Here is a 25,844-nt window from a genome sequence, read left to right as displayed (position 1 = left end):
CTCAATGGCATCCACCTCTACTACAGTCTCAAATCATCTAAAATGGTTCAGATTTATCAATTCCTTGCTGTGTATTCATTAGAAACTCGGAACCAAGTTAAATGGCTCCTTCTGATGTTACTGTAGAGATAGAGTGAGTTCTAATTGAAAAGAAATCTATAAACACATATTTAAATTCAATATATTGAGGACAGTTTTCTCTAAGCACTAAGAAAGGTTATAACTCTTCAATTCTACCTATGAAAAGTCAGCGGAAATCAAGCAAAAAGCACCTTGGCTGTCTGTGGATCAGTGACGAGAAGTCTAGTAGGGAAAGCTGCAATGTTAGCTGGGGACTCAACTCTTACTGACCCCAACTTGACTTTGCTTCTTCAAGCATGGAATGAAGTGTTATATTAGGACTGTCCTGGAGTGCTGGAGGTATCATAAATGACTTTAAGTGACACCCAAATAAGACCTTAATACTAAAACGTGCAGAAAGACAGCTTTTCCCTTTAACTACCATGAATGGATTATTGCAGAAAGAAAAAAGTGCCAGGCAGGTCCTATCTTATCTCTACTGCCTGATACCTGATTATAATATTTTCCCCCACAGGAGATGGGTAGGATCTTGGCTCAGAGCTTTCTAGCCTATGGCTATAATTCAATGCCAGGATTAAAATCACCAGATGATGGCACCTTTACTTTCTACTGTGAATGATGCCTTTTACGACGGGAACTTACGTCAAGTTTTCTTTTAAAGTTCAATAATGCCTAAAGTTTGGGGCTCTGGACCTGATACCTCCAGCAATTTGTGAGTAAAGAGAGAGTCTTGAACTTAGAAAACAGGAGGAGGGGGAGAAAGGTGGTTGTTAGGTAAAGAGGAAACTTTTTTCAAAAACACTGGAGTCTGGTGTGCTTCAGCTGGATTTCCAAGCTATGACTGACAGTAGAATTTTGCCCATGGTATTTATTACTAATCTAGAAAGCTACGTCAGATGATGTAGCTTTCTAGATTAGTAATAAATCGGATTGATTTATTAGTGATCTGACCCTGATTGGAACTCCATTAGCTCTTGGGACTTAAATGAGCTTGTCTTGCCCTCTGATCTGCCTGTGATATGGGACTGCCTTCTTAGACTACCTGCGATGTTAGAAGAGCAGACAGTGAAACCTTGCTCAAGATGCAGCTGCCAGAATAAAAGGTAACATGCACATGGATAGTACACTTTTTTCCCCACAAAAGATTAAGAAACAGATGTTGATTTCTTCCTTGTGAACTTCACTTATCACAGGAAAATATCATGATTTTGGATCACATTTCCATAGCAGCAATCAGACTACCAAAATTCACAAATAAAGGATCTGCTGGGTGCATGCAGCCAGTAGAAAATTCTGCAAATGTTGAAAGGAACAGCTCACACAACTTACTTCCGAGCTCTATTTTCATTTTGTTGAAATAAAAAGACAAAACAAAAGAAAAGAAACTGTAAAGTATTCCGAAACAAAATAACATAATGTGGTGTTCAGTTGTGCACAGGGGGCTCGATTCATCAGCTGGAAGACCCTGCAGGATCTTGACATTGATTGGCACTATTCAGTTCATCACCATCCTTTGTTGCTACTATACTCTGCCTACCTGAAAGCACTTGGCTTCCTCTTACACCAGAATTCAGAATGAAGAAGGTGCATAAAAGTCATGTTGGCCTCTTCATACTTGGTGTTCAGGGGAATAATAGGAAACACTTTGGCTTAGAATGACAGATATAATGATTCTTTTGAAGGGAGAGCATATCTTTTCCATATCGGGGCTATTCAGAATCCCCCTCTAATATAAATTATGCACATTAGCTTTCTTGGCTCTAGACAAGTTCGTGTTGATTGATGGATCCATGGTTGAGACAGAAGAATGAAAAAGTTAAAGCTGCTATCAGAAAAAGGGTTGAAAGTTAGAGAGAGAGAAAACACTGCATGGCATTGAGCGACAATTCATAAAGACAAATGCATTACTGAAAAGAGCGCACTGACCTAGAGAGTTTAGCATCATCAGAGGCTAGAGAGGTCGCATGTTGGGAAAGAGGCCATAAAGTATGGAAAAGAGTAAGAGCTGAGCTAGAGGGGGCTGGTAGAAGAGGACAGAGGTGCTAAAATGGCTCTCAGGGAGAGTAGCAAAAGCCAGACAAGCTCCAGTCAATGACTGGTGAGTTTTTGTCCAACTAGGTCTACTTCATGCAGTGCTGGCAGATGATGCTGAGCACCCCTGAGCAGTGGACAGTGAAGACCTGGCCCTGAGGAATCGAGCCCTGTGTGCTGTCTTTCATGACATCACTCTACAACTCCCAACAGAAGATAGCATGACAAGTGATTATGCACCAGTAGAATAATCTAGCCAAACCCAGCCCCTGTAACCACGCTTATTCTGCTGCAATTGTTCATAAACGTTAAGTAGTCTCCACAGCAGGGAACTCAGCAAACCCCAAACTAACTTATAAAACAATTTTGAACATAATTGAATTACGTCAGACTCATCTGCTTTAGATGCACACATCGCATTAAAAAGGGCAAGAAAAGGATGATTATGGGAAAAGTCTGATGGAAGCAGAAGAAGAATAAGAGTGGCTTCTGTCACACTATCCAGAGCAGCCAGCGAAGAACTCCATAGAAGTTCCTCCCATGTGCCCTTCCAATCAGGCTGACATGCCCCATAGGGCAAATTTGCCACTTACTTTTGGCCAGTTCATAAAATCAGCTTCCTTGTACAGAGAATTTTTTTAAATAGTATTTTGTTAGAAAAGAAACTTACAGCAATGCTAAAAGATTTTGCAATGAATAAATACCAGACTATTATCCCATATTAGTATGGATGCACTTGTAACTCAAAGTACTTGACAAAATAGACTAATAATCACCATACCCATAAAGTTACAGGACTGCATTACAAAAATCTATTGGTGCATGCTTTGGATTTTTTTATTCAAGAGGCAAATCAAATATGACTGTATTTTAGGTATTTTCACTGATAGGCACACAAAATGAAGCATGATCACAACACATGTACATACTTACTCCTACTTCATCTCGCATACCCTTTACGTTTGGATGTTGTCTTCTCATACCCAGAAAGGGAAGCTTTCTATCATACTCAAACAAAATAGACTACCAAAAAAACATTAACAGAACAAAAACGATCTCTCCATAGTTTGCCGTGATTGCTCATATTAATGGTGGGGTTACTGTGTTGAACGGCTTTAGAAGGCAGACTTTTTCTAATGGGCTCTTTCCAAGTGAATCCTCTGAGAAAGGGGCTGTCTAGATGGGCTCAGGGAACACAGGAAGAATCCAGATATTTCTTGGGGCCTCACCCCTCTAGTACGGAGAATGAAAGGAATGCCACCATCTGGGCTGGTGTTCCTGGGTTGACCCTGGGTCCCAAAGGTAACTGAATTTCAAGAAGCAGGCTCCTGCTTTGTGAGCCAGCTCTAACATAATTCTCCTCTTTGTTTTCCCCTGACTTTAAAAAGAGTCCTGTCATTTCCTTAAAGGCTGGAGGGCAGTTGTGTACCTAGTCAAGTCATAGAGGTAGAGGAGAAATACCATCCCCTTCTAAGGAAAGTACATGGGGGGCAATAAGGAGCACAAGTGAATAGCTGTGAGCAATAATGATAAGCAATTCTACCACATGTGCAAAGCTTGCTCTATTTTAATCCCAGAGTTACTTGGGTTTTATTTGCACTAACAGAGGTTTCAATCCCATAGAAGTATGCACATGAGCATCATTATAGGCACACTATAGACTTACCAGGATACCTTAATATCCCAACCAAGCAGGGCAGAGGCTGGACCAGTGAAAAGTCAGAAAATGAAAGTCTATGGATTCCTCACAGAAGGTTAGTGGTACCATGTTGCTTATGAATGAACTAAATATGTAAAAGAAAAATCCCAGACTCACAGCTTTCTTGTCTGTTGTACTAGATGGGTCTGAGAAGGCCAATCATGTGGCACAGGCAAAGACCTAATATTTACCCACATTTCCATTGTTACCCTGGTATGTCTCACAAGGAAAACCACTTTCCTGAGCCACAAATGTGACCACGAAGAAAGGGCATTAAGAGCAAGTCTGTCTGGTGTCACAGTGGATACCCACATGTGAAGGCAATGTGTAGACAATGTCAGCCTGGAAAGGTCTGTTTCTCAGTCATCACTGAATCACAGACAGTTAACTTAAGAGACAAGTAATTATATAACAAAGACATGCATGAACAGCTTATGTCAGTTGAATAAAAGTAACTTAATAAGAGAAAATTGAACTATACCAACTCTAAACTCTATAATGATCACACAGCATATAGATAACCCCCAATTTTTTGATTAAGAAGTCATTGAATATTGCAGAATTAAGACAATTAAATATACTATGTTATATAAAGATATTTGCTAGCATGTAAAAATCCAGATGGATCATATAATGTCCCTCACCACTTCTCCCAAGATTCTATCGTGGATACAAGCTGAACATTTCAGGTCAAACTATAAAAATAAATGCATTAATTAAATATAATTCTAACAGAAATTATGGCCTCCAAAGACAAAGGTATTTTGATTATATCACACATGCTTTCCAGCCATAAAAAGAACTAAGCCTTTCTCTTAGTCCATTATTAGATTTTCAGATGTCTCCTGGAAGCAAACATGGCAGTGCCTTTTTCTTTTTCTCCCTCACAAAGGGAGGACCAGGGAGCACAAGAATCAAAAGCCAAGGCTAAGAAGAAAGAAGACAGAAACGAAAACAGGTACTTACTGATGAATAGCTTGCAAGAATTTCCGCTGATGCTTTCTTACTTTAGCGTGGTCGATCTTTTTCACTAGCTTTGTGTTTTTGTAGATTAACCACGTTTCCCTGAGTACATTGGCGGCTGCGTTTTTCACCTGTTTAGAAAACACAAGAAAAGCTGTCGCTACACTCTAAAGCAGATTCCCCACACTCATTCACGGTTGTGGTTTTCATCCCGAGAACCACAGTGAACTGGAGCTTTAGAAACTGCTACTCAAACGACTATTTTCCTAGCATATCCTCCTTCATGCAAGAATTTAGGTCTGCCTGGGGACACAAGTGAAACATTAGGGAACTACTACTGACCCCTTTCTGTATTACACTCTCCTTGCTCTAACCGGAAACTGCGTTTTTATTCAACACCTCATTTAAAGAAAATTCAGAGATGCTGAATTTTCCACTTATATGGCAAATCCTTTCCCCATCCTCTCTATTTCCCCAGAGAAGGGCAAAACGGCAAATATCAAGGTTAATTTTGTCTTTTGCAAGCTCACCCAGTCTCTCTGGCTGTGCAGTGCAGCCAAGGCATATTTCCATATGTGTGTTCACCCCATGCACGTAAGCTCCCAGAATGATTGGTGTATTTGCTTGTTAGCACACTTTCACTTGTAGGGATGTTATCAGGATTTCATGGGAAAATTAAACAGGTTGCATTTCAAACAGGTGGACAGATATAAAAGATGCAGTAACTGTACCTGATGAAGGCTGGTCATCTTATCTAATCACTTGTTTTCTGATTAAAATCCCCAGAGGCCTTAGGAACTGATATCTGATTAAAATCCCCAGAGGCCCTGGGAACTGATAGAGACCAAGGCAGGGTAGATCTCCTCTGCCTGGCTCTACGATGGGACCTGGAAATGCAGAGCTTCTCCAGTTAATTGGCTAATTACTTGTCCTAAGAAGTTTTCCCACTTCATACCCTGGAGTGAAGAAAGCCACAGCTGGTTGGGCACAGGGTGGAGGAAGACAACTCAGAATAGGCGGTGATGGAGAAAGAGTGATGGAGTAGCATGCAAGCTGTAGTTAAGAAATGGGTCTTGAGGCCTTGAGTCTATAGTAACCAAGTCAGGTCCAGGGCCTGGTGAGCCTATTGGCATTTTATTTTCTCTAACATGAGCGTGCTAGCAATGACGATGACTAAAGTCCTGTCATCTCATATTTACAATAAGAAGCTGCCATGGAATTATACTATAACTCTGGTGGTAAGGTTACAGCTATAGCTTCCTACTTTTGCAAGGAAATGCCACCTTTCAGGATTGAACCCTTTTCTTCCTGAGTGAAACTGTACTGTTAAAACCAATTTTAAGAAAATGACTGGTTTCTTGCGGAAGAAGTGGTTTTGTGGGTGACCCTGCTGTTACGTACTTCCTGTGAACAGCTGTTCCACTTTCATGGGATGCTTCCTCAAACCAGTAGTTTTGAAAACAACAGGAAGAGATGGAGAGTATGGCAATGAGTCAAAGCGATGCCCACCCACCTCGCCTCTCTCCAGGGAAGCTAAAAAGACTGGAAGCCAAATCTTGGGTCTTTTCAAAGGCAAAGAAATTGGTGCAGTGCAAGAGATGGAGGTTTGAGCAGTCTGCTTGCACAGAGCATGGTGTGGGAAGAGATTGGCTAGCAGTCCTCCAGCAGTCTCCGCTGGGGAGCATTCTTATGAGAACGGGCGCTCCCAACCCTCTAAGTGGCTGTGGAAATCTGGACAACTGATCAGCAGCCCTGGTATATGACCTTCTGGCTTGACCTGTACAAGTGACAATAGATGGAGTGATGGTCAGACTAATTATGAAAGTTTAATTCGGGGGACATGTCTCCAGCTGGGACATGATCTAGCATTAAACAGAGCAACTGATTTGTATAGAGTTCTGCCTACAAAGTGAAAACCTCAAATTTCTTTTAAATTCTACAAACTTTTGAAAAGGGTGACTTCTTGTTTCTTGGATGCATTTTAAATCATTATTTCCTTTTGGGATTGTAGTGGAGCAGGGAATCTCAATTCAGGGTAGAGCGGGTCGGTGATGCACTGGAAGCCTTATGCTCAGGATCTGTGTCCCCGAAGCAGTCATTGTAGCTGACAGGCTTCAATGAAATGAAACCCAGACATTTCCTTTAAAAAAATTTGAAACACGTGAATTGATTTTAAAATGCCTTCTCTCTCATTCCCTAATAAAGTCTTTAAAACATATTACTGCTTTAACTGTTACTTTTCAGCATGAAGCTACAAAACAATACGTGCCAGAATTAAACCACAGAACAAAAATCCAAATTCTGCCAGTGACTGAGTGAGATGTTTCCACGTGTGGGTCTTCTTGTCCTTGTTAGGGCTGAGAGAAACGGGACAGTAAGCAGACAGATTAGAAAGCACCTGGGGGAACTGGACCAAACTGAAGCACAAACATCCTAGAGCCCAGGAAACAGCCAGTGTGCACATTCCAAGCTGACGTGGGCATAGCTGGTGTTAAACATGTCTATGGTGTTAAGTGGGCATCATGGGATACACAATTTGTACATAGACATGTGTGCTCATGAACACACACACACACACACACACACACACACACACACACACACACACACACACACACACACGAGGAAGGATCCTTGTAATTAAGAAGACTATCGAGATCTAGAGAACAACTCTAAACTATTTCCAAGAGGAAATCCAGCAGTTCTAGAGCAAACTAAGAGGCCTGGGAACATAGTTTGGTAGAAGAATGTTTGCCTAGCATCTAACAGGCTCCATGCTAGAGCCTCAGGACTGAAAACGTAGAAGGGAGGAGAATGATCTTCAGGGCACATGTCTCCTCCCTACTGACTGCCCTGTACCTCGTCCCAACATACGCTGAACTAAAGGAAAATAGAAACGTTTTCTCTGTCCAACTCATTTCCGTGTTTAATTGAAATCCTTCACTGGAAATTCTTTTGAAAGGCATACTAATAATCAAGTATTGGGTAATTGCTCAAGCCAAGGCTATAGGAGAGATGGCAGAGGCAATAACACCAGTCCAGATGCCTTTGTATGACTCCCCAAGGTGTAAAGGCTACCTGGCATCACATTTCTCCTCCACAGATAATTAAAAATAAAACTATAGCTAATAAGATAAATATGGTACTGCATTTATTTTTCTGCAGTACTGGGTACCAAAAACAACTGGTGCCGGGGCTTTGAAAATCAGTAAAACTCTTATAGCAGATGAATGCTTAAATGAAACTTTGTATAAACCTATCTGATATCAAGATGCTTTTAACAGTTTGTCACTACTAACAAGGGGTTATTACTTATACTTTTCCTTGATTTCAGTAACTTTGAGTCTTCATTTTCAACTTTGATTTCATTTTTCTTCTTGTCGTCGTCTATGTGATATACACATGACTGTGACGGGCGGATGCTGACACCGGGAGTCTTCCTCAACCTCTTCTCCATCTTGTGATACGAGACAGGGTCTCTCACTGAACCTGGAACTTGTTCATTTGGCTAGACTGGGGTGAGTAGCCTGCAGGCACCCATGATCCTCCTGCCTCTGCCTCCTCAGCCCAAGAACTACAGGCGCACAATGTGTGCCCAGATTTTGGCACAGGCCCGGGAGAAGCAATCTAAGGTCCTCATGCTTGCAATAATAAGTGAGCACTTTACCAACTGAGGGGGTCTCCCTAGAAGCTTTTGTAAAAAGGTCACAAAGCAGTGGGTTTCCTTATATCATCTTCACGCACACGCGACCGCACTTTGCTTTCATTCACTCCCCTCTTGTGGGAAGCTCATGTGAAATGCAACCAGTGTGTCTTCTGCTGAGGTGAGGGTGGGTTGCCTGGCTTCAGTCGTTGCTCCCGGTTTTCACAATAGACATCCATGATCTAGGGGAATGGTATGATTCCTTTCATGTTTTAATCCAATGAGCTGGGTAGCCAATGGAAAAGCTGTGTTTCGTCACTTGTCTGGAGACTTTGTTAATGGAGATGCAGAAGACGAGGTGTGGCAACTGTGTGAATGTGTTATGATAGATCTTACTACAGGTTTGGAAATAGTCTCAGCGCATGTTAATGTGTATTATTATTCTCCATAGTACATCTATATAGCGTGGGTTAAAAATTAAAAATTCTGAGCAGGCAGCACACTAGAGCTGACTCTGTTGGAGGGGGGTGCAGGTGAGCTGGGCCTGTGTATGTGAGAGCAGGAGAGCTGCCCCTAGCCCTTCCCTCGTATGCCATGGGACGGCAAAGGTAAGGGAAATATGTCCTGCCCCCCGACCCTTGTCACCTGCAGCAGGTGGGAGAGCAGACCTTAGGGCCATGAGAATGGTACAGCTGGTCCTACCCCTCACCAAATGTAGCAATCAAGAGAGTTGGCCCTGCAGCTCACCTGGACAAAACAGTAGAGCTGGCCCTGGTGGTGTGAGTGCTGGTGAGCTGGACCTGCTCTCACAAGAGCAGGAGAACTGGCCCCATTCACTGCTGTCTGCTACATCAGGTGAGCTAGCTGGGGTAGTGCTGGAGAACTTGCCTGGGTGATGAAAACGAGGGAAAGCTGGCAGGCTGACTAACCTAGCTACCACACAGGCCCAGAATGAGGACTATAAGGTAGCCCATCCCAACACCAACCTCATCTATGAACTGCTGCAGTATGTGAAGGGGCCGGGATGTAGATGTGAAGGGATCCTGCAGATCCAAAGCTACAGGATCTCTATTGACAAAAGGCAACAATAGGATATTCAAGAGAAGTTCCAGTGAGGGCCCAGTATGGAGGGTATAGCAGAAGCCAGTGACCTCTAACCAGACTAAAGACTCATTGCAATGAACAGTTACATGTGAAGATGTATGGACTAAAGGTTAAACTGTGTGACTCACTGGGCCACACTACAGCTTCCATGTCAAGATGTTTTAAGTTTGTTTGGTTTTGCTTTTAAATTTTGTTTTGAAGGGGAGGTTACAAGGGTCAAGGGATGGGGAGATAAATGAGATTGGGATGCATGATATGAAATCCAGAAAGAATCAATAAAAAGTTAAAAAAAAATTCTGAGCCAGGCGTGGTGGCTCATGCCTTTAATCCTAGAACTTAGGAGGCAGAGGCAGGTGGATCTCTGTGAATTTGAGGCCAGCCTGGTCTCCAGAATGAATTCCAGGACAGCTAGGGCTTCACAGAGAAAACCTGTCTCAAAAAAAAAGAAAGAAAAAAGAAAAAGAAATAAAAAATAAAATTCTGATAGAGTTCTCATAATTGCTTGTTTTACAAGTTTCTTTACAATACCAAGGCATTCTGGGGTCCAAACTCTTCAGATTTCCTCTTGGTTTAGTCCTGAATCAGTAGTAATAGTAAATAGCTGGGCCTGTCTTGTGTGCGTATGGTACATGCACATGAGGACTCACATGTAGAAGCCAGAGCAGGACATCTGGTATCACTCTGCACCTTTTTACATGAAGACCGTACTGGAAGCTCACATGGCTGGCTAGGCTGGCTGGCTAGAAGGCTCACTCTGGGGATCCACCTTATCTGCTACCAATGTTGGGGTTTCAGGCACGCACATACAAACTTGGCTTTTTATTTGGTCACTGGGGATCCCAACTCAGGTCTTCATGCTTATACAGCAAGGGCTGTTAGACACTGAGCCATCACCCCCAGTCTGCTCCTTCTGTCACATAACATCTTTAATCTGGGCACATGTACCTCTAGGATAATTTTTAATTCTAAAAGATCAAGTAAATTTTCCTAGAATGAACGCTTTTGAAACTGGGACACAATGAATAGTGTGTTTTATTTGCTTAATATAGTCATACAGAGAAACGATTTTTTAGTAAAATCATTCCCCTTGATATTTGCACACGGTGAATACTTCCTCATCACTGTTGTTTGTTTCAATAAGACATGTACTGGAAATCTTAAAAAATCTATACATATTCCTGAGAGAATATCCTTTCAACACTCAAATTGATTTTTCTTTAGAGTCATGTTCAGATTTCAGAATGTTTATGACCATATCCCCTGCTAACCACTGGGGGAAAAAATTCTCTCCTCTGCAGTGTGCAAGGGAATTCTTGTATTTCTCTCTCAACACTTATATAGTGCTCTTGAGTTTGGACTAAGATGAGTTTGTCCTTATTCACTCTTAGTTTCCCTCAGACATCGTTGAGGAGTTTGAAATTCTTACTTAAATTTTTAGATGGATTCCACTTAGAAATTCCATAAACAACCAACTTAAGAATGTTCCAAGAAAATGATAGTCATTAAGCTGATGACTTTGCATAACATCTTGAATAGATGAATATTGGAGGGCTGTGTTCACATACTGTGCCAAGTATCTGATTGAGGTAAGCATCCATTGCAAAGTAGTTCCACTTCTAAGAAATAGTAGCGAGATAACATTATTAAAGCCAATGGGTATCTTTTTGAATGTGACTTTTGAAACTTGGACAGCATTTTAGTAAGAAAGTGTTTGAGAAGCCAACAAGACTCCCTCTGCAACATCATCTCCACTGTAGTGCTTATTTAATTCTTGAGAAAAGTATAATACTTAGGATAAAATAGCATGGGTTACAAACGACTTTATGGAAATCCTCCTTTAATATGGTAAAGCTTGTGACTCCTAACACAAGCTCTGCCAAAACAGAACCTTATTGGCCAACCCTAGGAGATACACAGAGGAGCATGCTATGACTCCTGAATTGCATCCTAATAATAATACGTGGAAATGTATTTCCATTTCTAGATCTCTGAAAAGAAATATAGTCCGAGGTGTACCCATCTAGCGCTTCAATCTTTTCTCCAATCTTCACTCATGAGTTTCAAGAATGGAAACGGGAATTGAAAAAAAAACTTGGGAGAAATAAAAGCCATTTGGGGCAGAGGGGTGGGGAGATGGCTCAGTGGATAAAGATGCTTCCTGTGCAAGCCTGGCGAACTGAGTTTGAACTCAGGAGCCTATATAAAGTTGACAGAAGAGAACTGACTCCATAGTGTTGTTCTCTGACTTCCACATACCTCCACATACACACCATAGCACAGGTAGTACCCTCTATAATAACACATAAAAAAAGGTATTTGCAAATAGCAAAGTCAGGCTAAAGATAACATATGCAATTGAGGGGCTTTGATCCCCTAGTAGACTCCTGAAGTACTGTTAGCTCTAGGGTCTGAAGTATGAGCAAGGCTACAGAAATTCATGTTCCCCCTTCATAAATAAGTCTGTATAATTATGAATTTGTAATAAAGTGACTGCTGTATTGGAGCTACTAATCAAGGTTGCCTATTATTTATGTTATGACACAGGGTCCTACTAAGCTGGCCTGGCTGCCCCCAGTTGATCTTTTCCCTTTGAGACAATTTGGGACTGCAAGTATGTTTAGCTAAAAAGATCACTTTTGTACTTAGAACTAAATCAAGACTAAGGTAAATACTGAAAGTTGGAACGTCGTCTGAAAAATTCTATTGATTCTTTCGTGGGCAGATTCACCAAATGACAATGCATTTCATTATCTCAACAACAGCCTGATGGAATTCTACTTTGGGAAGTGAAGACTGCTACAAGATGGTACAGGATCCTTTTTAGGTATTTTTGACTTTGGTATTTTGATGTTTCAAGTGACTATCGAAAAAGCTAAAAGCATAGCCTAATAAAACTATTTCTCTTCTTTTCTAGCTTTCAACCTTGATGCTATGACTGTGAGCAGGCTGTTGAAGCTTTGTGTGTCATGGTTTCCAAACTGTATCAAATATCCATAACAAGGCTCCCCTCATGAGCTTGCTGAGGATGAAGGAAGTTCACACATGGGTCACACCTGGACATAGCCAAGGTGGATGCTCTTTCAACACTGATTATTGCTTTGTTTACTTTTAATAATTGGAAGGTGATCTTCCATCTGGCTGCTATGGCATTTTTAATATATATGTGATGACCTATAAGTCATAGAAAGGACATTTTATGTTTGTAACACCCATGTTTAGAACACAGACACACAGAAGCTCAGCAGTATTTCCTCCAACCATCTTACCATAAAATTCCTCTCTCTCACAGACAGTGTGTTCTTTTCTACCCAGCCTAATACGGGTTACTGTGCTGTAATGCTGGATATACTTACTTGTCTAGATTTATGGGGTCTACTTTTACATAAATACAAAGGTTATACAATGATTCCTAATTGAGCTGGTTAGGTAGTCCAGTTGCAAAATGGAAGGCATGGCACTAATTCCAGGAGTGTTGCTATCTTCAATCTATGGCATCTCTGCTTCTGAAGTTTTAGTGAAAAACCACATTTCCTGATGTGCGAACAAGACAGTGATAGCCTCCTGCAGGATGGGAGGGTGTCTACTTACTCTTTTGGTCAGCTGAGTATCCATCATGAAATTGTGCACATGCTTTTCTGCTTTGGTAAGTTCTAGCTTTCTTGCCACTACGGCTACCACCAGGGCTGTGCAACCTGCACCCTAAAAGCAAAAAAAAAAAAAAAAGGAGCACCCCAAGAATTAATTCATACTTTTTAATCCCAGTCACATGCATACATTGTTTTGTATCAAATGCATTTATTTTCCCAAGCTAAAACAAATGATACTTTCAGTGTCTTTCATAAGCAACACATCACAGAAAAGTATGTGGTTAACGATCATAAGTAATGTTCCTTTAAGGTGTAAAATCCCAGTTTACCTATTTTTAACACTAAAGCATAATAATGAATAAAACAAGATTTTACCACAAGGAATAAATAGCTAAAAACCAACTTCCTGAATTTTCAGACATAAATTTTCTTTAAAAACAGGAAATCTGTTATACACCTATAATTATATAAGCATATTAAACAAATTAACATAAGTCCATGGACTAGAAATGAAGATTGAAAAAAAAAACCTAACAGTTCAGAATCTTTTCCTGAGATGAGACCAGCAGGCTTTCAGGCAAGTGGGTGGCTACACAAGAAGAATGAGTGAGAGCAGCAGACTGTCATAGATGGAGACTGTGGCATTGGAGTGACAAGGTCACAGAAGACAGCAATGATGTGAGCCTGGACCACACAGGACATGATGTGCAGAAAGCCAGGAGATGCCTTCATTTGGAGAAGCGATGATGTTGCCTTTCAAATCATAGACCATTTAGCTTATCTTAGACAAAACAGTGTAGGCGACACTGTGTGGCACCTCAAGAATTCTAGGCCTCTCTTTCTATGGTCAAGGTGCCTTCAACCTGAGTTGTGAAGAGTGGGGGTGACATCTTTGCTGAAACAGATCAGGACCACCTGCAAGGTTCCATGCTGCAGTCGCCTCAAGGGCCTGAGGCCCAGCAAACCTCCTTGTAGGTAAGGCGTCATGGCAGTGGTTGTGAAGGGAGGCCATAACTCCTGACATGACCTCAGTCTTGAGAGGCAACAGAGCAATAAGATGACTACGCCAATCTCAATACACAAGTAATAGAGGAGAAAAGGGCAAGGTACATTAAGGTATCCATGCAAGAGGCACATACACAGTAGGATGACACAACACTGGTGGATCTTCCTGTATACTTGAACCTCAACTAGCTTCTAGTAACAACTAGCTTATTGTCGCCAAATGGTAGAGGGCTCCTGGGATATATAGTTGAAGCTAGTCTCAAATTTGCACAAGGTAGTATACTTTTCCTCATTACCCACAGGCTTAAAAATTCCACATTAAAATGACAACTTGGTGGCTTCAAAATGTGACAGTCATCACTTAAATAGATAATACTGAAGAATAATGGTTATGTAACTTACTGCCCACCATTGAGTTACACAAACACACACACACCCCTCACAGAGTTTTAAGAAAGCTTATAGTTTTATGTTGGGCCACATTCACAGCTAAAATTTATTTGAAAAACATTTAAAGATAGAACACAATGTTTAAAAGGCAAGTTACATAATGACCTCACTTTTATTTCTAAATGGACCACATTGGGAAAGAAAAAATAAATAAATAAAAATAAACTGGAATGATGTCCATTTGTGAGAAGAGGTTATCTCAGAATATTTGGAGTATCAGTGACTGGTTTTGCTTTTTGTGTTATTTAGAATCAACAGTTGGTGCTGCACTCAATCTCTCTACCCAGCCAGACTCCCCACAGTCTTCTCCAGGGTCTATCCTGGACTGCTGTACCTACCATCATTCATAGGTCCCATCTGTGCAGCATCTAAACTCCCCATCAAGTCAGATCTCTCACACCATTCTCCAGAGTCTAGCCCTGTGGGTCTCCCTGGCCCTGCTCATCCAGGTCTTCTCCCCAATCTACCAGATCAAGCCATGGGCCCACATCCAGTGCCCTGGCCTCATCTTGCCTCCCATGCCTTTACCAGAAGCATTCTCTAGACTTCTTTCAGGACCCTCTCTACCTTTACCCCAAACCACAGGCCCTACCCATGCCACATCCAATCTTTCCACCCAGTCAGATTTATCTTTACACCTATACCTAGGCTTGGATGAAAATGTACATCCTGTACACTAGCCAAGTCCCCTCTGTCTATCTGATGGGATTCAACACTTGGTATTTCCAACCTCTAGGTCCCAATTTACTCACATGTCCTCTCTGTTTCCCAACAACATATCAATATTATCCTTAAAACTAAAATATAACTCCACATGCCTAGATCTCTATGTAAAACTACAAAATATGAAAGATCAAGCCAGTATCTTCTCTTTTAAACCTACTAGATTGTCATGACAATTGCTTAGATGAACCCCAGGACACAGAATTTAAAAGAACAATCATAAACTTCCTCAAATAACCCAAGAAGTTTAAAGATAGTACAAAGAAACAAATCAATGAAATTAAGGAAAATAAACTAAATGCCTGGGTGATGGAGATGATGAGGACAATCCAGGACCTGAGGACAGAATCCAATAAGGAGATAGAAACATTGAAGAGGACTCAACATGAAATGAAGATGGAACTCAGAACTCAATAACTGAACTAGGAAACTCAAAGGAAGTCTTATAAGTAGAGTGAACCAAGCAGAAGATGGACTATTAGGACTTGAAGATAAAGTAGAGGATCTAGTCCAAATAAGCAAGGAATATGAAAAACTTAAAAAAACACAGGAAAGGAACATACAGAATATGTAAGATACCATGACCAAATAAAAAAAATTCTTAGAATTATAGGCAGAGATGACAGACAAGAGCCCCAAGTCAAAGACATAGACCAGCTCTTCAACAATATCTACACACCTACCCAAATTAAGGAAACACACACTAATATAGATACAAGAAGCCCACAGAACACCAAATAGACAAGACCAGAAAAGATAATCCCCATGGCACATCATAGTTAAAACACTAAGTATAAGGAACAAAGAGTGTGTTGATAGCTGCAAGAGAAACAAAACAAAACAGAAGCCACATAAAGGAAAACCCATCAGAATAACAGATGATCTCTCAACTGAAAACCTGAAGAGGCTGGAATAATGTATTCCAAGTCCTAAAAGACTGTAAACCAATGACAACCACCCTAGACTAATAAAACCACCAAAATTATGTGCCATAATTGGAGGAGAGAAAAAAAACTAAGATATAAATAGCCTAAAAATCTTTATATTCAACAAATCAAACCTAAAGAAAATACAAGAAGCAATATTTTGGGCTGAAAAGAGGAATTATTATAGTAGAAAGACAGTGGAAGTAGTATGAGGCCATAATTATGAAAACACAAAGTACCACTAAGAATATAAACAATAATACCAGAAATCAACAGCACAAAGACCACAAGTAACACACATTCAATACATCTTAATATCAATGGCCTCAACTGTCTATCAAAAGATACAAGCTGATTGAAGGGATCAAGGAACAAAATCCATTGATCTATTGTCTACAAGACACATACCTTGGCTTTAAAGAGAGGCACCTCCTTAGAGTAAAAGGATGGACAACAGTACTCCAATCAAATGGAACCATGAATCAGGTAGGTGTTGCTACCCTAATATCTAACAAAACACTTCAAACAAAAACTAATCAGAAGAGATCTAGAGGGACACTTCATTCTAATCAAGTGACTAGTTAACCAAGAAAACATTACTATCTTAAACATAGATACACCAAACTTTGGTGCACCTTTTTCATTAGAAAAATGTATCACTGGATTTAAAGACACAGATTAATATCCACCCATTAACAGTAGGCAATTTCAATACCCACTTCATTCAACAGACAGGGAAACATCAGAACTAACTGACAGTAGCTAGAGTTTTCCTGCTTGGCCCACAGTCAGGACAAATCTCTCTCACCTGCCAGTCCCACAGCCACTCAGACCTGACCAAGTAAACACACAGACTTATATTGCTTACAAACTGTATGGCCGTGGCAGGCTTCTTGCTAACTGTTTTTACACCTTAAATTAATCCATTTATATTAATCTATACCTTGCCACATGGCTCGTGGCTCGTGGCTTACCGGCATATTCACATGCTGTTTGTCATTGTGGCAGCTGGCAGTGTCTCTCTGCCTCAGCCTTCCACTTCCCAGCTTTATTCTCCTCCTTGTCCTGCCTATACTTCCTGCCTGGCCACTGGCCAATCAGTCATTTATTTATTGACCAAACAGAAACACATTTGACATACAGACCATCCCACAGCCAACTGACAGCATACATCAATACATCAACTGAACTTAACAATCAACCAGGTGAAAAGGAAGTCTATAGAAGGTGTGGAGATCCATGGAGGCTTCCTAGTGAGACCTTATTCAAAGTCAGAGAGTCTGAGCTTGCTTTACCCAGTGGGGCTGTATAAAGGGATGATTTGGCCACGGACATGTTTACCAGATGTTTCGAAGGGTCTACAATTGGCTGTACAGTGTGCTTTGATCTTGCAAGGGGGAGGTCTTTTGCCTCTCCCCTTGGCATATAATAAAAAGCCCTGCCGGGCGGTGGTGGCGCACGCCTTTAATCCCAGCACTCGGGAGGCAGAGCCAGGCGGATCTCTGTGAGTTCGAGGCCAGCCTGGTCTACAGCGCGAGATCCAGGAAAGGCGCAAAGCTACACAGAGAAACCCTGTCTCGAAAAACCAAAAAAAAAAAACAAAACAAAAACAAAAAAACCCTATTGAATAAAGCTCTGGGCATGGCTGGGTACTGACTCAGGGCCCTCCTGAAGCTATCTTGTGTCTCTGTCTTTCTCTGCATTGTCTAGGTCTCTCTTTCTACCTAATATTTCCTCATTCCTTTCTCCTCCACACAAGAACCCTTTGATAGTTGGGAGCAAGCCGGAGCTGGTCTCCCACAGACTCCCACAAGAATGGGAAAGAATCTTTGCTAGCTAGACATATGACAGAGGATTAATATCCAGAATATATAAAGAACTTAAAAAACAAATAATAATAATAATAATAATAATAATAATAATGATAATAATAATACTCATTCAAAAAATGGTCTCAGGGCCTGAACAGAGAGTTCTCAGATGTAAAAAAAAAAAATGGCTAAAATTGTAAATAAAAGCACTTTGACAATTAGGAAAATGCAAATCAAAACAACTTTGAGATTTTATTTTACCAAAAGTCAGAATGGTAAAAATCAACAAATAAGTGACAACAAATGCTGGAGGGAGTGTGGGGGAAGGCAACTCTCATTCGCTGTTGTTGGGATTCTAAACTGGTACACCCATTCTAGAAGTCAGTGTGGAGAATTCTCAAAAAAAAAAAAATAAGTCTACCACAGGACCCAGCTATATCACTCCTTGGCATCTGCCCAAAGGATTCAACCTCCTACTCCTCTGCGCTCAGCCATGTTCACTGCTGCTCTATTCACAATAGCCAGGAAATGGAAACAGCCTAAATATCCCTCAACCAGTGACTGGATTATGAAAATACTGTATACACACACAACTGAATACTATTCAGCGGTAAAGAAAAATGACACCATCAACCTTGCAGGTGTATGGATGGATGGAGCTAGAAAGATCCTATTTCATGAGGTAACTCAGATTCAGAAAGAAAAGCATCACATAGTCTCTCTCTCTCTCACTGGAAGCTCCCATTCAGTCTTCAGATGAGGGTACATATCTGTAATAACAGTGGAAAACAGGAAAGAAAACTGAGTCTGTGCTGGCTAGTTTTATGTCAACTGGACACAAGCTAAAGTCATCTGAGAGGAGGGAACCTCAAGAAAATGTCTCCATAAGCTCTAGACAAGTTTGTAAGGTATTTTCTTAATTAGTGATTGATGGGGGATAGCCCAGCCCATGATGGATGGTGCCAATCCTGAGCTGATGGTCCTGGGTTCTATAAGAAAGCAGATTGAGCAAGCTAGTAAGCAAACCACAACACCAGGCATGAGAAGCCCTCTTTTGAGTTGTTGGTTAGGGTTGTCCATGAGACTTCCAAAATTGGTGGAATTGATGCCCCTCCATGGCCTCTGCATCAGTTCCTGTCTCCAGGTTCCTGCCCTGTTTGAGTTTCTGTCTTGACTTTTTTCAATGATGAACAGTGATATGGACGTATAAGCCAAACAATCCCTTTCCCTCCTCAAGTTGCTTTGGTCATGGTGCTTCATCACAGCAACACAAACCCTACCTAAGACAGGGACCATTGCTGTGATAGGTGAGTGGGATAATCAAGGGAAAGGGGAATAACACAGTATAAGCAATCTGATTGGCAAACTGAGAAGCAACAGGAGGCTCTAAGAGGGGGGTTCTAATTAGGGAGGGGGAATGAAGATAAATACAGAAGGGTAAAACAACAGGAAGGATGTCTGAAAAAGTCATAAGGGACCATACTGTTAACTACCTAAAAAAAACAAGACTTAAATACAGTTTAAATGAAAATTTCTCCTCTCTCTCTCTCTCTCTCTCCCCCCCCATCCATCTATCCATCCATCTACCTATCTATTTATGTATGTATGTATGTATCTATCTATCCATCCATCCAAAGACCATTTATCAAATATCACACTGTACATGAAAAGCCCTCTTTTGAGTTGTTAGGGTTTTCCGAGAGACTCCCAAAATATTACAGGCTATTGTTACTACCCTTGGTGGCCTCTAGAGATGTAAGTTAAGTCCTTGTTGCTGAAGAAACCAGAGGCCCCTGAGCTGGAACTCATCTCAATGTCTCTTCCCTGAGGACCTGTTTTCATGGTATCAGAAGCATGCAAGTTTCCAAAGGAGGTAAGCAACCAACAGTCCTACCCAGCTGTGACACATATGAACCACAACAATGACCAGCATGGCATAATAACCTAAGGGTATGGTAGTGGCAATACCTTGGCAGTAACCCACAGCTCTCTAATTGGACTTAAAACGCACTATACAAAAGGGAAATTGTGCATGTTTTCCCTAACTAGAAACCTAACCAACTACATAGGACTAGCAAAGTTATGGATTTTAGAGGAGAACCTATAACTTTCATTTAACTAAATAACCATGTTCTTAACAGCAATTTAAACATTGGTTCTTATACCCACAGATAAGTGTATCCTCACCCCTCATCAAGGAAACTCCTCTTTGCAACAGATGAAGATCACTACAGTAAACCACAACCTATCAAAATACAGACTTGTGGAGTCCAGTCCTAATGGATATATCTACAAAACAACTCATGCATCTAAGGCCCAGAGAACATTGTGGAAGAAGGGGCAGAAAGACTGTAAGAGACAGAGGATCAGGGAGTTGGATATGAGACTGTATCTCCTAGTACTGTGAGAAGCTACATCCATAAAGTCTCACGAACATGACTATCTAAACTTGATCTGAATGAGGACACAACAATAGGCATGCCAAAGTGGATATGGAAAAGGGAAGGCCTCAACCATACAGAAAAAATAATTACAGGTAGTCAAGGAATGTTGTGAGTGGGAGAAATCATCTTCCCCAGGGAAGAACACACCAATTCGTTATCCAATACCACATGGTCAGCCCCGAAAACACATATACAAGTAACATTATAAAGTCTGAGAAGGTAATATTTAGGAATATACACATATATACATGTATGCATACAACAACAACTAATGAAAAAAGAGGTCATGAATTTAAAAGAGAGAAGGGGGTATTTGGGAGGTTTTGGAGGGAAAAAAGGAAACAGAGAAATGATATATTATAATCTAAAAAAATGAAAGAAAAAAGAAATCAGCAGCTTGTATGAACAATATACATTCTGCATAAATAATCAAACATTTAAAAAGTGAAATAAATTTATGCTTTAAGAAAATACCTAGTCTTACAATTAGATAGTTATAAAAGCCTTAGTAAATTCAATTTACAGATACTTTGTTATAAGTTTACAGAATGTTTTCATTTTTATTTGAATTAATAAATATGACTTAGAACTGAGCTGTGGAACCAAAGAATGAATGGGAGTGTGGGTGGGGCTCCCTGAAAACAAGCTATTGCAAGAAAAAGAGGAAAATGAAATATAAATCTGCTTATTCACCTTGTTATAGTCCAATAATTACAGTCACAGAGATATGGCCCTGATGAGCAGATACTCTTTACATCAATTTACAGAGTGTTTGATAATCCTCTTTTACCTAGTTATGTAAAGAAAGTGGCATCACCAGAAAGGAAGGGCTATAATAACAGAAAGATCCGGACATTGTATAGCTAGTCCTTGGCTTTTAAGATCCATTGAAATCTGAGTTAAGTTACAATTCAGTTGTGCACCTAGATTAGCTTTGATTCCATTTCATCCCCTTAACCCCACACCGTGATATCTATATCAGTATCACATGCAATCATTTCTGCATGATACATATATTATATTTCAAAATGAATGTCAATTCACCTTATTTTATTAGGTAAACTCATAAAGTATGAAGGCTCATCTTGAGCACAATGGATAAGTATCAAATAAATTACCACTATTCTTATTTAATAACTGGTTTAACTTGGTTTTTGTTTGTTTATTTTTTGAGATAGGGTTTCTTTGTGTAGCCCTGGCTGTCCTTGAACTAGCTCTGTGGACCAGGCCAGCCTTGAACTCAACAGAAATCCACCTGGGTGCCACCGCCACCCAGCTGATTTTGTTTTAATGCACATGCCATATGTTTGCTTCAAACTTCACTGAGGTCCTCAGCAAAAACAGTACACACTCTTAACCATTGAGCCTTGACTCCAGCCCAATTACTGGTGTAACTTTGAAATCAATAGTTCGCAGCCTTGATCTAGATTCACTTAGAGATTTTGTAAGAACCACACCATTGAGACATAGCATCTGCAATCTACTCAATCCTGCAGTGTTGTATGATTCCCTGACAGTCTGTGCTTTAGATGAAGGAGGCTATGAACAAAATATAGCAAACTGCACTTAACCTTAAAAAGAGTGAAAGCGCTTCAAGATATTTCACTTGTGAAGATATTAGAAACACAAAAGTCTGAGGTGTGATGATGCCACAATACACTGTGCTCCGTGAAGGCAATTAAAGTGGTTTTAGCACTAGATCCTGATGAAAGAAAGGAACAGACTCAGGGAAGGAACATCGGCACCTTTGCTGTTGGCTTTTTAACTTCAGCCACAAAGTCTAAACAACTCCGTCCGACAATGATGGGCTGATGATTTGCTAGCCACCTGCTCCCACCTCTGCCCAGGCTAGTACTTGCTAGACCAACACAGGCACCTGCTGCTGATTTGCTCCCTTTTGCTCCTCACTGGGGGCAGTCAGGGTTCTTTAACAAGCCGAGACCATGAAAGCTGAGGGGCTCCAAACTGCTACCGCCAGCCATGAGAGGGCAGTTGGCACAAGACAATGAAATTTTTTTCTCCCTGGGCAGGTGGCTACTGCTGAGATCCTTCTGGAAAGAAATCAAAATCCTAATAGGAGTGGAAAATCACCGGCATCAAGAGCCTTGGGAAGCAATTTTTCCTTGTGCTTATTCTGGGCTTTACTCTTCCTGTTGATGGCCCATTTCTTGATGAGTGCTCTCTCACTCACCGAAGACTGTGCTTTGCAATGAGCACCTTGGGAACAAAGGAGAGAAGCAAGCGAATCCAATAATTTGTGTAATCTTTCAACTGTTACCTACACTTCTCATTCCATTATCCTAACCGTATGCTTGTAAACTGTCCCCAAAGAGGCACTTAGGAACCCATTTATTGAAGTCAAGTATGGTGGTCATACCAGGAATCCTGGCGTTTGGGGAGGCAGGAGGAACAGGAGTTCAAGGTCATCCTCAGCTACATAGTGAGTTGGAGGTTGACCTGAGTATTTGAGAGAGACCCAGTGATAAAAAGCCAAAAGTAAAATAAGATAAAATAAATAAAATCAGAAATAAAGGAGGAAAAAAGGAAACCTTCTAGTTGAATACAAAGCCATTTTCTCCTTATGTTTCAGTGTTGTTTTAATTAGGGATACTATAAGCTTGAGACCCATCTACGTTCTTAATATAAGAGGATTTGATACGTATAAAATTGTGTGTGTGTAGAATTATGTTTTAAAAAACTTTGATTGTTTAAATTTTGGAGTTATGCAAAACAGAATTGTTCATGTCAGAAAGTTTTTGGAGTTGGGGGAGAATTCCCGGCAGCAGGTGAATGGCAGTAGTAACTGAGGGAATGGCACATTGCTGCTGTCTACCCAGTGTCTATTTCAGGGCGATTCCGTTTCATAACGTAAGAATGGAAGTGTGGTTTGTACATTTCCTCCAGTGCCTTGTCACCACCACAACCCATGTCGAAACAGTTGGGACTAACATATGTTCCTCTCTGGAATGAAGATCCCTGCATGCCTTTAATACGATGAGTCATGGTCTTTTCACCAAAGTTAGGGAATAAATCTTGGCTTCTTTTCTCCCATTTTCATTTCTGTTTTTAATGAAAGAAAAAAAAAAAAACAAAGCAAATCACTAACTTGCCTTTCAGTCACCTAAAAACTAACCTGAAGACTGTGTATTTCTGAACCCATGTATTAAAAATAAGAGTGTAAGTTTTCTTTTCTTACATAATTTATCATCTCTTCATCTAACAAAGTAAATGCTAAATGGGGCAGAGTCAACTTGTTTAAGAAAAAGCAAGACATGAGAAGCAGTACTAACGATCCCAACCATGAGCCAGATAAAACTGAACTGGGAGCTAGCATAAGTTCTAATTCATCCCCCAACACATGGAGAGTGCTCACTGGTGACAGACGAGAGTGATAGCTTCCCTGCTCTGTCCTCAATTAGACAACAGAAGTAGCAGCTGTGCTGACATCTAGGATGCAAGAGAAGTTGAAGATGTCTACCTCCCCAAGACCATTCCTCAATTAATGCTCAAAAAATTTAACAGCATGACATTTTCATTTCAGGTCACCTAGTGATGGTGGATTCTATAAGCACTTATAGGAACCATCTTGAAACACTACTTTGGGATGAAATTTTCTTAACTTAAAGACACAGCCATTAAAAAATGAAGCTCCTTTGATAGAGCACTGCAGAAAGATTTTAATTATAGCTTATAAAAAGTCATCTTCCAAAAACCCAACTTAATAATGGGATTCATTATTTTTATTTAATTTTTTACTAAGGAATTTTTTTATTCATTTTACATACTAATCTCAGATCCCCCTCTCCTCCCTCCTTCTCCCCTCCTGCCAAATCCACCTCCATTCCCTCCTCAAACAAGGCAAGGTCTCCCATGGGTAGTCTGCAGAGCCTGGTACATTCAGTAGAGGCAGGTCCAAGCCCCTCCCCCTGCATCAATGCTGGACTAGGCCCTCTGCATTATTTTTATTTTTAATTCCAGAATCCCTACCGCTATGGTGAATGGCCTGATAAAACCACTAATGGTCAAAGTATTTCAGGCTCAAATTATCCTTGTGTGGTTTGTATAATAGTTCATTAGAGTGCAAACAGCATTTTAATAGCCAATTTAGAGCATTCAATGATAATCAAGATTTACCAAAAATATACTTCTTAAATGTCATGTTTAACCTAGAAATGAGTAGAACCACTCAAAGGTTAACTTATTTTATGTGTCTGAGTGTTCTGTCTGCATGTGTGTCGGTGTACCATGTGCATGCCTGGTGCCTGCAGAGGTCAGAAGAAGTTATCAGATGCTCTGGAACTGGAGTTACAAAGGGTTCTAAGCCACCATGTGGGTGCTGGGCATTGAACCCAACTCTTCTGTAGGGGTTTTAGCCCTTTCCTTTCCTTTTATGTATCATTTCATATGTCAGTTCTTCAGGAAGAAGGTAAACACATACTTGACATTGTCACCTGCCTTTGTTTTTCTGAGGTGGACTGATTCAATCGTTAAACATAAATATATTTTACTGCCCTTGCCTGATACAAAGAATAATGCTCTCATAATAAATATGTAAAACAATCAATTTTGGCAAATAAAACTCTCCAAATCACTCAGGTTTAATATTACAACCCATTAGAGTGTTACAAGACTTCCTCGGGTCATGAAAATAATTCCTTCTATCAAAAATGTCTTTCCCTGATTTTCTTCAAATCAAGTTGGCATTGCCACCGGAGGTCAGATGCCCATTTCAAGTGTCCTCCTAAGGAAGGGTGTGTGCATGGGTGTGTGTGTGGGGGGGGCAGTGTTTTAGTCTGAGATGAAGCCCACAGGACTGGGAATCCATCTCTATAATTTGCTAGGTCAACTCATGCTTGTAATCTTGGGCTGGAAAGAAGGAAGTAGTGCATCAAAGTGGCCGTCAACACTGAGTCACTCTGCATTTAAAGCTCCTTATTGGAAAGAGTGCCAGGGTGAGCTCAGACACTTACAGAGTTAAGCGTGTGTCTGAAAACTAAAAGGTTGCAGGGTTAGAAAATTGAGATGGTGTTATGTGTTGGCAGGTCACAACAACTCCTTAGATGGAAGAAATCAGCTGCCGCATTCCTTGTAAAAAAAATTCCTGTGATTTATCTGTGAGGTAATAATTCTAGGAAGAACTAGACTTCCGGTTAGGGAATTGAGCAGGAATTTAGTTTTCCTACTGAAAAAGCCCAGAATTCTCATTTTCTATATGCATAAAATGCACTGCTGCATGAATTAAAACATACACTATTGTTAATGGGCATTATGTGATCGGATTCAATGTGACCTGAAGCTAATTCATAGTTCTAGTTCAGAATGCCTTTGAACTGAGTTCAGAGGGAGCTTACCCAACTGACACCCAAGACAGCCAACC

The 25,844-nt window shown here is 40.6% G+C and overlaps 1 protein-coding gene and 1 long non-coding RNA gene across 6 annotated transcripts in view; one reads left to right on the top strand and one right to left on the bottom strand.

Moving 5' to 3' along the window:
* The window catches only part of Kcnn2 (potassium calcium-activated channel subfamily N member 2), a 385,056-nt gene that overhangs the window by 4,368 nt on the left and 354,844 nt on the right, over nt 1–25,844 (bottom strand). For 4 of the 5 annotated variants that reach the window (XM_052742128.1, XM_052742130.1, XM_052742131.1 and 1 more), the window contains 2 exons: nt 13,110–13,220; nt 4,778–4,905 (listed from right to left, as the gene is read on the bottom strand). In XM_052742128.1, the coding sequence (XP_052598088.1) occupies nt 4,778–4,905; nt 13,110–13,220 (239 nt within the window). Of the gene's footprint in view, nt 1–1,410; nt 4,906–13,109; nt 13,221–25,844 lie in introns of all 5 variants that reach the window. The other variant, XR_008219161.1, reaches the window with a different exon arrangement.
* Nucleotides 4,912–25,809, top strand: LOC128112788 (uncharacterized). The gene is made up of 3 exons (XR_008219162.1): nt 4,912–12,589; nt 19,661–19,896; nt 20,195–25,809. It is a non-coding gene; the product is annotated as an uncharacterized LOC128112788 (long non-coding RNA).

Source organism: Peromyscus californicus, unplaced genomic scaffold (genome assembly GCF_007827085.1).
Source record: "Peromyscus californicus insignis strain IS unplaced genomic scaffold, ASM782708v3 Scaffold_17__1_contigs__length_78620276, whole genome shotgun sequence".
In the NCBI taxonomy this organism is placed as follows: domain Eukaryota; kingdom Metazoa; phylum Chordata; class Mammalia; order Rodentia; family Cricetidae; genus Peromyscus; species Peromyscus californicus.
This window is presented reverse-complemented; position numbering and strand designations above follow the sequence as displayed.